We start from the raw sequence: 11,414 nt of genomic DNA, 5'->3' as shown, positions 1-11,414 counted from the left end.
GAATGAGGTGTGCTGTGGACAGAAGGAAATGCCCGGCTAGCTGGATGGCACCAGGCCCGCTCCGCTGGCTCGGGAAGGTATGTTCCCTGTGATAGGAGCCTACAGGCACCACCCAGGCCATCCAGTGACCTGGGGAAAACAGCGCAGGGCTGGGGCCTCCCATCCAGGTCCACAGGGATTATAAAAAACACTATATCCTGATCTTCATCCCACATAGATACTCTGCTCCAGAACCTAGGATCCCTCTCTGCCCTATGGGCACATTCCTAAGGGCCCAACAGGGAGCCTGGAGGAGTAGAAATCACATCCAGAGTGGCTGGGCCAACTCGATGGCCCCACCCAGACTCCAGCACTGCACCGAATAAGGTCTGTGCCTGCTCCAGACAGAGAGACCAAGAAGGGATGCCCAATTTGGCCTCCCAGGGACCATAATCTCACGGAGGAGCCTCTGGGGGAGGAGAAAGACTCTACCCTTCACGTTGTTCTCTGACTGATGGGAATCCTGTCGCACCCTTTGGCTTTGCAGTGCTGGGCAAATCATTCAACCTCTATCTCTCAGAATGAGACTATCGCTGACTCCCCTCCCAGTGTTATCATGAGGATTAACGCGAAGTAATGTTTTTCTTAAGCTTCAGACAGAGGTAAGTGCTGAATAGGTGCTAGACATTCTCTTATTATGGCCCAGCAGCCACTGCACAGATCTGTGGCTCCCAATCTGATGGTGGGGCCTCACCCCTGCCCCCGCCCCAGGGACCTCCAGGCCTTCCTTAAAGAGCAGCTTCATGAACCCCTCTATCTGTGGAGGAAGGCTTCAGCATTGACTTCAGAGCTGGCAGGTGGCCAGGCCAGTGGCAGGGTCTTTCTGAGGCTCAGCCTATATAAGGAGGGCCAGTATCTGGGACAAACCCCACTTCATGAGCTGCCTCCATGTCTGTTCCCCGCCTCAGGTCCTTTAAGTCCCAGAGATTGGGACTTGCGTGGTTTGCCTGTGAGCAAAGGCAAGAGGGGAACAAGCAGCCCTTTGTAGATGTTTGGTTACAACTAACCCAGAGCTGTACGTCCTCCTTCCTAAAAGAGTTTGTGGAAAGACATGGTAACACTGGCTGGGGTGTGCAGGGGGCAGGATGTCACAGAGAGCAGGCAGATATGGCCCAGAGCAGTGCCCTGTGTGAGGCCAGCCGACCTCCACTTACTCTCCTTGCTGAGTACTAGCCGGCTGTGTCCATCTGGTTAGACTGCCTTCTCAGGCTGCTCTGTCTAGGGCCTGGCTGTCACTTCTTAGGAAGACAGGAGGGCCAGAGCCCTCTTGGCCTTGCTGAATCTTAAAGGTACCTGTAATCACCTGCTAGTATTCATCGTTCAGGGTACTGTCACATTCTTGGGGACAGAAGTAACTCTCATCTTGCACAGGGTTCCTTAGGAAGGAGGGACTAGGAAGGTTTGGAGCAGGAGGAACAACCACAGAACCTGACTTCTGAGAAAGCTGGAGCTTTTCAAACCAGCAGGCAGTTTGTGGTTCTCCTGTCTGCCACTCCAAACTTCAAAGAACACAGCTTTTTCTGGCTCCACTCCCAGCTCCAAACTTTTTTCCTCCCTTGGAGCTTCTTCCTCATTTTACATTCCTTTGGTCATTCATTCACTTTGAGCAGCAGTAGACAGTTGAGCAGGTTGTACACTGAACAAGAATATGCAACTAGATGGGTGGGTAAGTGGTGTAATATGTCCTGTTTGGGGGCAACATCTGCCTGGAGAGGTTTCCATTTGATAGTATCAGCAAAAGCAGGGTGTGGTGATGCACACCTATAAGCCCAGCACTTGGGGAAACTGAGACAGGAAGAACACAAGTTCAAGCCCAGCTGGGTAACTTAAGAAACTTAGTGAGAATCTGTCTCAAAAATTAAAGTATACACAATGTACTAACCATTGTTACTCTCCTAAAATCTTGTTTTGAGATTTTGTACCATTGTTTTTTTTTCTTTAAAATAAAATAACTGATGTAAAAAAAATAATAAAATAAAAAAGTAAAAAATAGAATAAAAAAAATTAAAGTATAGATAAATAAACACAAATAAAAGGCTTAGGAAGTAGCTCAGAGCAAAAATCCTGGGTTCAATCCCCAATACCAAGACTCTCACACTTGGAAAGGGGAACTCCAGTCAAAGAAGTTCGGGCACCCTGCACTCCGGTTAGTGCGCAGAAGTGTTCATGTCCCTTCCTCTCTCGGCATAGGCTCACGTCCTATTTCACTGTGTTCGCATCCTCGAACACGCCTAAGTTAACGTCTTGCTTTTCTCACTGGACCCTTCTAAGTTTCAGTAAGAGCAGGCCTGCTTAGAAATGACTCTGTGGGCCACTGCCAGTCCCCAAACTGTTTATGAGCAGTTAATGATAAGGAGCCTGCTTCAGAGTGTAAATCAGCTGGGTCACAGAGTGTGCTGTTTGGCCCGGCTGACATTTTTTTCCCCTAGAATTCATCTTCCACACTAGAAGCAGGGCACAGATTTACACTTGGGCGTAAACTCTTGTGGGTGGCAACTGTTAGCAATGTGTGCACCAGCAACTCTGTGCAGTGCCTGGGCACATCATATTTCTTGTGAGTATTTGGTAGTGTCTTCTCAACGCACCACAGTTAATTAACCCTGTCCTGTTGTTGGACATTTGGGCCATTTCCCGGTTTTTGTTATGAACACAGCAAGGCTGGGCACACAGCGCTTGTTTACTTTGGTCACTCCCTCAGGCTTTAAGGATCTCAAATCTGAGGCTAGGGAAGCCACAGGACCTCTGCAGGGGCACAGTGGGAGGGAGAGGCCTGCTGACCCGCAGGTCCCCTGTTCCTTCCTCTGGCCAGGCTGCTTTTCCTACAGAGCAGATTTTCCATCTCTTTCATGATTTTCTTTACCGGGCCACAAGCTTTTTGCTGTTGTCTTTAGGAGCCGGAGACAGAAATCCTTCTGGAATGTCCTGTGCCTTCTCCCTCCAAGTTCCCGGCTTTGTTCAATTGTTCACCAGAAATTCCTACCCTGCTGGGAGGGGCTCAGGAGACACTTGAAGTTTGCCCAAAAATGGTGGGACCGAGGGGCTGGGGATGTAGCTCCAGGGCATGGTGCCTGCCTGGCAAGCCTGAGGTCATTAGTTCAATTCCTGATACCAAGAAAAAAATAAATTAAAAAGGGGTGGAGCCTTTTGGGCACAGGGCAAGGCCTCTGGCCATCTCAGCTCCAAAGAGGCAGTGCAGGTGCAGTCCAGGGGGAGCGGGCGCATGCTTCCCATGTGGGGCCCGTGGCAGCAGGGGTGTGTAGGTGGAAAGGCAGTAGGGGGTGACCCTGGGCTGGGGAATGGGATGAAGGATGGGTGGGCAAAAGCTCAGAGGGTCAAGTTCAGAGAGTAAGGAAGGCTAGGGTGGGACAAGCATCAGGCGCAGGCTGTGTCTTTCAGGCAGGCATCACTGTGTGTAGGATCAAGCAGTGTAGCTCAGTGGCAGAGCCCTTGCCTTGTGTGTGAGGCCACAACTTTGAACAAACAAAACTACTTACTTTCTAGAATCCTAGGACAGTGATACTAAATTGCCTGTTTGAAAAGTACCACAGTGGGGTCAGGGATGTAACTCAGTGGCATAAGCACCTGCCTTTCAAGTACAACGTTCTGAGTTCAATCTCCGGCACAAAAAAAAAAAAAAGGATCACAGTGGATTTCTTTAAAAAAAAAAAGAAAAAAAAACCTTGAGAAGGAATTTTTTTTTTTGGGGGGGGGGCTGGCTAAGGCTACCTTAAGGGTGGATCTGGTGCAGCATGTGGACCTGGGGATCAAACCGTGGTCCCCTGCACCTGAGTGAGTTTGCCAAAGCAGGCGCTTTAAACAACTGAGCTAACCTGCAAGACCCCTACAGTGGATTTCTTTTTTTTTTTTTTTTTTTTGGCAGAACCAGGGATTGAACTCAAGCCCTTACACTTGTCAGGGAAGTGCTTATTCCACTGAGCCATCTCCTCAGCCCTGGATGTCAATACATTAAAATAATGTCAGTGTCATGCCTTGATACCAAATGATACAGGTTTGCTGGAGTGGACAGCTGAGCCCATAAGTGGCTTTTGAGGAGATTTCTCCCTTTGTTTATTACTTGCTAGAAAGCATCCATTCCTGGGTTACTTTCCCGGCTTAGGGCACTGGTATGAGGGGCAGCCCAAACCTCCAGGTCAAACACTTTCCTTACTTTGTTGAATTTACTGCCTATTTTGGAAGCCAAGGTTTACCCCTATTTCTCTTGGAATCAATTCAATAAATATTAAGAAAGATGTTGCATTTTAGATGGTCGAGAAGGTGTGAAGAACACAGTGGTTCCTCGATCAGGCTGGCACTTGCTGAGAGGCAGAGCCCAGTTCTGCTACTTACCAACTGCAGAAATTTGAGCGAGTCACTGTCTCTCTGAGCCTCAGCTTTCCCCTGTCAAAATCGGGCTACTGAAACCTAGCCTGGTGAGGTGGAGAGAGTAGATCGCCTGTGCTTCCGCCTTTGCAGCAAGCCCGGCGCACTGCGTGAGTGCTTGGTGACCTACAATGTCCTCCTGCAGGTGTGAAGGACTTTCCTTGACCACCCCTGATCATGGGGACACCTAAGTCACTTCTGTACACAAAAGAGACAGCTGAACAGGCCGCCCCATTGTTCTGCAGCCAGCTTACTGCTTCCTGTTTACACAGGCCCTGCAGATGCACTGCCGGAGCTGTGGCGTGGGGACTTCCGATGGCCCCTGCAGGGCTGCGTGGAACAGAGGAACTTCTCTAACCACCAGGCTTATTTTCCTCTGGACTCAGGCTCAGTCATGTGGGAATGGGGAATGGATTGATGAGAAGTAATTGTCCTTCCCTGGCCAGAGTCTGGGTCAAGGGCAGAGATCCTGTTGTCCCTACAGATTGCAAGCCTGCCCCTTACCAATGGGCAAACTTCACAGTGCACCTACAAGGCACTGGGCCTTGTAATGACGTCTGTCATACCATGAGCCCCCACTGTGTATAACTGTGAAGGTTGTCCTTCTTCTTCTTCTTCTTCTTCTTCTTCTTCTTCTTCTTCTTCTTCTTCTTCTTCTTCTTCTTCTTTTGTATTTTAAGGAAGGGTCTACAAGGTATTCAGGATCTTACTACTAAATCGGACCTGTAGTGATCCGCCTGTTTACAGCCTCCCAAGAGCTGGGATCACGGGAGTGCACCACTATGCCCAGTCTCAATGCACCCGGGGGGCGGAGCCAGCACGGCAGGCCCTGGGATGGAACCCCTGGCCCCTGCACCTTCTTGCAGGTGCTTTAATCTGCTGAGCTATTTGGCTGGCCCTACGGTTGTCATTCTTGGTGCTCATTTGCAGGTAGTATCCTATAATGACAGTGCCAACCGTTTTTCAGGAGCCATTCTGTCCTGTGCACTTTATCAGAATCATTTGTTGCTGCCTCTCTGCTTCAGTCTCCTCATCTGAAAAATAGGGACAATAGTACTTTCCTTAAAGAACTGATTAGAGGATTAAATGAGTAAATGAATCCAAAGGACTTCAAACAAAGCCTGGCATGTAGCTAAGAGCTTGTAAATGTCACCTGGGATCTTTGATATTGTTAGCTATTGAAATATCCAAACTATGAAGCAGGTAATCAGCCTTAGAGTAATGCCAATTACTATAGCTGCATGCATGGTGGGTGCAAGACCCTATAACCACCGTGGACATAAAGACTAGCTCCTGTTGTGAGCAGGACTGAGTTAGCTGCCTCAAGAGCAGTGCCCTGGCCAAGTGGCTTCTACTCTATACTTGGAGAAGCTGGGCCTTTTCAGAAGCGAGCATCCCTAGCAGAGCAAGGAGAAGTCAGCTCTCATGCTGCAGAGCCAGGTTCCCACAGACCTGGAGTGGGAAGCGGGGGTTGAGTGGCTGGACAGAGGGCTCCAGGATTCTAAAGAGCTGCGTTGCTGTGTGTTTATCTGGGTGCAGGAATAGGTGAGGACCCATTGGACAGAGTCACAGGCTCCTCCCTGTGGAGGAGAGGGGTGCTAGGGGCTGAGGAGGGCGTGTGCTTTGTGCTCTGTTTGGCCCACCAATGAGCTCCCTTGGAATACGAATGTGGGAGAATTCAGTGACCAGGAGTTTGGTGTCTTCTCCCATCTGCTCATCGGGTGGTGATCCCATGGGGAATGCTCAAGGCTGTTGCCTTCTCTACTTGGCCATAGGGCCAGGCCACAGCAGGCCACTGTCTTCAAGTGCCAAAGAATTTTGCGGGCCCCCAGGTTCTGCTGTATCTCAAGGTCAGTCCCGTTCCACACTCTAAGATGCTACTGGCCTTCGTGTCATCAAGGAGACAGGAGGGCTCTACAACAGAGATCAGGTCTGAAGTTTGCAACCACTTGGAAATGGGCCCTGAGGGCTGAAATGCCTCTGCGCAGTCTGGGAAGTAGCTGCGGATCTAGGATCCAGGGGGACAAGATCTATCATCCAATTGGGGTGCTCTAAGCCTGGCTGGTGACAAGGGGAGACACAGAAACATCAGAGTCAAGGGGTCCCTTAGAAAACATTGGAGCTCTGCATGCAGTGCAGATCTTCAGAGTCCCTCCCACAGTAGGACTGTGGGCAAATTACTGCCCTGTGGGCTGCTCGGCACCTGAGTCCTTAATGTGCTGAGGGAACGTTCTCCAAGGCATCAATGACAAGAAATTCAAGATATAGGGAAAAAGGGCCGTGTGGTCCTGACCCACTCAGTCTTACCTGGTCCAGATGGAAGCCTTCTGGGCAGCAAGCTCCTGGGAAGGGCTATCCTCAGTCCTGCTGCCACCCTGGTTACCTGTTCAATGCCTGTCCCACTAGTTAGGGCTTCTTATGCCTACTGTAGGCCATGGTCACCAAAATTACAGCTTTCAAAGAATAAATATGAACCAAGCTCAGTAGTACACACTTGTTCCCAGCTACTTTAGAGATTGATGCAAAAGAATCATAAGTTTGAGGGTAACCTGGGTAACTTAGCAAGGCCCTCTCTCTTAAAAAAACAAGAAGGTTTTGAGAAAGCCTGGGGGTGTAGCTCAGTGATAGAGCACCCGCCTAGCATGAAATTCAATTGGGTTCAATTCCCAGTTCTAAATTACAAAATAACGAATATGTGTAAAGCCCTTAGAAGCTGCTGCCATATGTGTGTCATTATTACTATTGTTACCCATTTCTGAGACCTGTGGGCTTCACACCCAGCCTGCAAGTTTTTAATTGGTTGCTGACAAAGATCAGATCCCAAAGCCAGGTGTGGTGGTACATATGCACATCTTGAGTAGTCCTAGCTACTCACAAGGCTGAAGCAGGAGGATGCTTGGATCCAGGAGTTCAAGGCCAGCCCGGAACCCTCCTCCCTACCCCCTGCCTTGAGAGCCCTAGCCTTCCTTGAGGAGGCAATGACTCATTGGAGAGCCAAGTAGTGACCACGTAGTCTGTGTTCACCTGGCCAGACTCTCCACCACTCTCTGCTGCCACCAGCCCAGTTCGCTCATTAACCTTTGTCCCCAGAGGCCCTTGAGATCTTTCTTTTTAAATTTTTTAATTAATTAATTAATTTGATACAGGGTCTCGCTATGCAGTTCAGACTCATAGTGATCCTCCTGTCTCGGCCTCCCCAGTGCTGGGATTACAGGCATATGCCGCCATGCCAGGTTTTGGTGGTTGGCTCACCATGCCCAGGGGCCAGCATGCAGTACTGGGGATCTAACCCAGGTCCTTGAGCTTGCCAGGCAGGTACTTAGACTGCTGAGCTATCTCCCCAGCCATTCCTTGAGGTTTTTCTTTGTTTTGTTTTTGAGGCAAGATCTTGCTATATAGCTCAGTCTGGCCTCAGACTCACTATGTAACCCAGGCTGGCTTTGAACTCACAGCAACCCTCCTACCTCAGCCTCTTATGTGCTGGGATTACAGGAGTACGCCATGGTGACCTTTGAGTTTGTAACCCACAATCAAAATGGTTATTTTCCCCAGCAGAGCCTTGAAAGGAGTATTTTGCCACAATTTATTTCCTACAACTGCAGCCTGATAGACGTGTCCACTGTACAATTGGTGTCAAGGTCACCACCAGGTGGAGGGTTTGGAATTGGGCTCTGGGGCATTCCAGCCTGAGCGGATGGTTTCCCAGACCTTGGGCAGATGACTTAAGAACCCACTGCCAAACAAAGGGAGCTCGGGCAGCTTGGTGCCCGACCTCGGAGGGGTGAAGCTCTGGCTCTGAGGTGGATGCTGGTCGCTCATGCTGGTGGAGCCGGCCAGGCACTGCAGGGCTTCGGCAGCCCCCAGGGAAGGCACCACACAGGTGCTGGCGGTGGAGCTGCCAGAGGCGGCCATGCTGCTACTGGGGCTGGAGTAACCGCGGGACAAGGGTTCCAGGTTGTCCTGGTAGAGAGCATTAGCAGCTCGTTCCAGGTAGTTGACTGCAAGCCTGGGCAGGCTCAGCGTTTGGGAGCAGTTGTAGAAGGCATTGGTCGATCGGTCCAGGTAGTTGATACCCTTGATGAGCTGGTCCAGGAAGCTGGGGTTGGAGGGGCCTGGAGGACGGTTGGTACAGAGCAGGTAGTGGGGGCTATTGCTCTGATCAGTGGGCTTTCTGACCACCTTCGGTCCTCTCTCCAGGTGGCTGCTCTCTGCAAACTTGGGGTTGTAGGACTGGCCCTTGCAGGGGAAGGTGGGATTCAAGGGCTGTTCGGAGTGGCCGTTGCAGGCGCTGAAGTCCAAGCCGTTGCAGGTACGCGTGCATGGGGCCCTGCTAACTCCGTTTAAGCTGTGGCCCTGGGTCCAGCCTGGAGCTCGAGGTGGGAAGGATGTGTAGTTAGGATGGCCCGTGTGGCTGTAGGTGTTAGAATGGCTCACCTGGCGTCGCGACATGCTCCCAGCACTGCTGATGACACTGATGGCTGAGCTATGGCAATGTCTGGAGGTTGGTGGTTACCTGGCCTGGAAAGGAAGGAGCCTGGTTAACTCGCCAGCCCCCTCTGGGCTTTTCCTCCAGGGTCCGCTCTGCTCCGAGAGGTCCAGAACTACCCTGTTTCTTCACCTACTATTCCTCCCAGGCCTGGGGGATCTCCAGCCGCAAACTGGACACCCTCCTCTGCAGAGAGCACAAGAGATGGGAAAGAAGTCAAGACTCCCAGGAACACTGAGCCCAAAGGACCATCTAGGAAAGGGAGACAGTCTTGCTATGTCGTCCAGGCTGGTCTTGAACTGTAGCCCAGACTGGCCTCAAACTCACAGCAATCCTCCTGCCTCAGCTTCCCAAGTACTGGGATTACAGGCATGTGCCACCACACCCTTCTCATCTTCTCCTCTCCTCCCTCCACTCCTCTCCCTCTCCTTCCCTCTCCCTCCCTTTCCCATTTCCTCCTTCCCCTCCTCCCCTCCTCTCCTCCTCCCTTCCCCTTCCCCCCTTCTCTTTTCTTTTCTTTTCTCTTCCAGTACTGGGGATTGAACCCCAGACCTTGCCTTGCCCGTGTCTGCTTTTGTTTTTACTTCTAGCTTACATTCTGAAATTCCCAATCATGTTTGATGAAAGGACTCGAGGAAACCACAAGATTCGAATCTCTAATGGAGAAATTCCACGCAGAGACAGACTTTCGGTGCTATGGAGCAGCTAGCTAACCAGCTGTGCCATGTACCCCAGTACTGAGAATGTATCTTGGCCTCCAACGGGACACCACACTCCTGCTTGCTGTGTGCTCAGCCCTTCACCTTAGACCTAAGGTGTGTGAGTCAACTCATTTAACTCCTACCACGGGTCAAAGAGGTAGTGAGATTGTATCCCCAGGGGACAGATGGAAGAAACTGGTACTGAGAGAAATGATGTTCCTGCCCTCTGACCACACAGCCAGGGTGACAGCTCGGGAGTGTCAGTGCTGTAATGGCAGTGTGACTGTGGCTTCCTCCTCCACACTTCTAAGAGTGAATTCACCACACCTGTCCTGCCTGCCTAGATGAGAACACAGGTGGAGAGAAGCCCGGTGGAGAAGGGTTCTAGCTAATCCCCGAATTGTTGATCCTGACTTCAGGGATTCCATTTGAGGGTGGGGGCATAGGGCACTGAGCCTACACTTGGAGCTGAATTTGTGAGCTCAGAACCTGCCAAGCTGTGCGCTTTGATCCTCTTGGGTGGTGCCTGACTCCCTTAAGCACTCTACCAGAAGAGGGGAGCAGGCTTTCTGCTCTTCCTGGGCCCAGAGTGGGGACTTCAAGGAAAATAAGACCTGGCCAAGCCAGAGATTTTCCGCCGGTGGGGTCCACCCCCTCTTCCTGGCCTGCCTGGGCCCAGGCAAGGGCAGTGTCATCCCATTGTCCCTTGCTTCCCTGATATTAACCCCACCCCCTCTCCAGCTGGAACAAGGCTGTGATTTCCCCCCTACCACACCAGAGCAGGCTCCTGGCCATGCCTGCCTTATGCTAACAGAGGAGTATTTGAGCCCACCCCTCCCAGGAAACAGCTGCCTGCCCCTCTCCCAGCCCATGACCCTCTCTCAGCTGCCCTTGTCCTTTGGGTCTGAAATGGGCAGAATATCCAGACCCTGGCCTCTTCCTTTCCTGGATCAACTCTCCCACCCCCAACCCTGAAATATCAGAGGTGACTGGGGGCTGGCGCCAGAGACCCCACCCTTCCCGTTCCGGTGGACCCAACCCCATGTTCCCTAAGGGCCTGCTGTCTCACTGTGTCTCTTCAGAGGCAGATGACATAGACCTCCTCTGGCTCTCCACTGGGGATTCCTGCATGCTGCTACTCCAGACTGCTGGCCATGTCATAGAATCATGGAATCCTAGAGCTGGGAGGGGCCGCCAGGGGTCATCGCAGCCAGGCCCCTGCCCTGGAGCCAGAGCCACTTTAAGCCTGCCAGGACAGATGGGCCCTATTTTTGAAACGAGGCTGGGTGGCTGTTTTCCAGTGTTCCTTGTTGTTTTTCTTGTGTTCTGTTTGCTGTGAGCCAGGAAGTTTTATGCTAGCGCAGTGAACTCCTGTTCACTGTGGTCAGCATGAATTTCTCTCTTTTTTTTTTAACTTTAGGTCACCAAACATTTATCAAATCTCCTTCAAGCCGTATCCCTTTGGGTGACCCATTCTTGGACATGACAGCAACTTCATTCCTCTCTTCTTGCCTCTTCTGGTGCAGCCAACAATCCCACGTTGAGCACCTACTCTGTGTGGGACTCTGCTAAGAGCCTGAGAGTCTCAAGGGCACAAACCTTCATGTTCCTTTTGGAACTGCAAGCCCCTCACTGGGGCCTGGTCCACAGGGGCCACGGAAGACATGTGTGTTGAACAAATGCCCAGAATTCTCTTGCAAGGTCTCATCACATTTCCCAGAAAATCTTCTCTCCACCATATTCTTCCCTCAACATTGAAAATACAGTTTGGGGCAGTAGTGGGGAACTTCCCTAGTGTGCGTGAGGCC

At 51.2% G+C, this 11,414-nt stretch overlaps 1 protein-coding gene across 3 annotated transcripts; it reads right to left on the bottom strand.

Annotated features, from left to right (window-relative positions):
- Nucleotides 1-8,015: 8,015 nt before the first annotated feature.
- On the bottom strand, nt 8,016-10,752 carry LOC101567385. 3 transcript variants are annotated; one of them, XM_023722585.1, is made up of 3 exons: nt 10,676-10,752; nt 8,854-8,937; nt 8,016-8,655 (listed from the first exon to the last, which is right to left on the bottom strand). In XM_023722585.1, the coding sequence occupies exons 2-3, from the start codon at nt 8,866-8,868 to the stop codon at nt 8,059-8,061; spliced, it is 612 nt and encodes a 203-aa protein (XP_023578353.1). In that variant the 5' UTR covers nt 8,869-8,937; nt 10,676-10,752; the 3' UTR covers nt 8,016-8,058. The 3 variants fall into 3 exon arrangements, with proteins under 3 accessions (XP_023578353.1, XP_004637799.1, XP_023578352.1); XM_004637742.2 differs by having other exon boundaries at nt 8,016-8,937; XM_023722584.1 differs by lacking the exon at nt 10,676-10,752 and adding an exon at nt 9,038-9,091 and having other exon boundaries at nt 8,016-8,937.
- Between the last annotated feature and the right edge of the window lie 662 nt (nt 10,753-11,414).

This window comes from Octodon degus, unplaced genomic scaffold (assembly GCF_000260255.1).
Source record: "Octodon degus isolate 3935 unplaced genomic scaffold, OctDeg1.0 scaffold00092, whole genome shotgun sequence".
In the NCBI taxonomy this organism is placed as follows: Eukaryota; Metazoa; Chordata; class Mammalia; order Rodentia; family Octodontidae; genus Octodon; species Octodon degus.
This window is presented reverse-complemented; position numbering and strand designations above follow the sequence as displayed.

What these genes read in the sequence shown, in the direction of transcription:
- LOC101567385 (XM_004637742.2), bottom strand. Translation starts at nt 8,868, where the DNA reads ATGTCGCGACGCCAGGTGAGCCATTCTAACACCTACAGCCACACGGGC.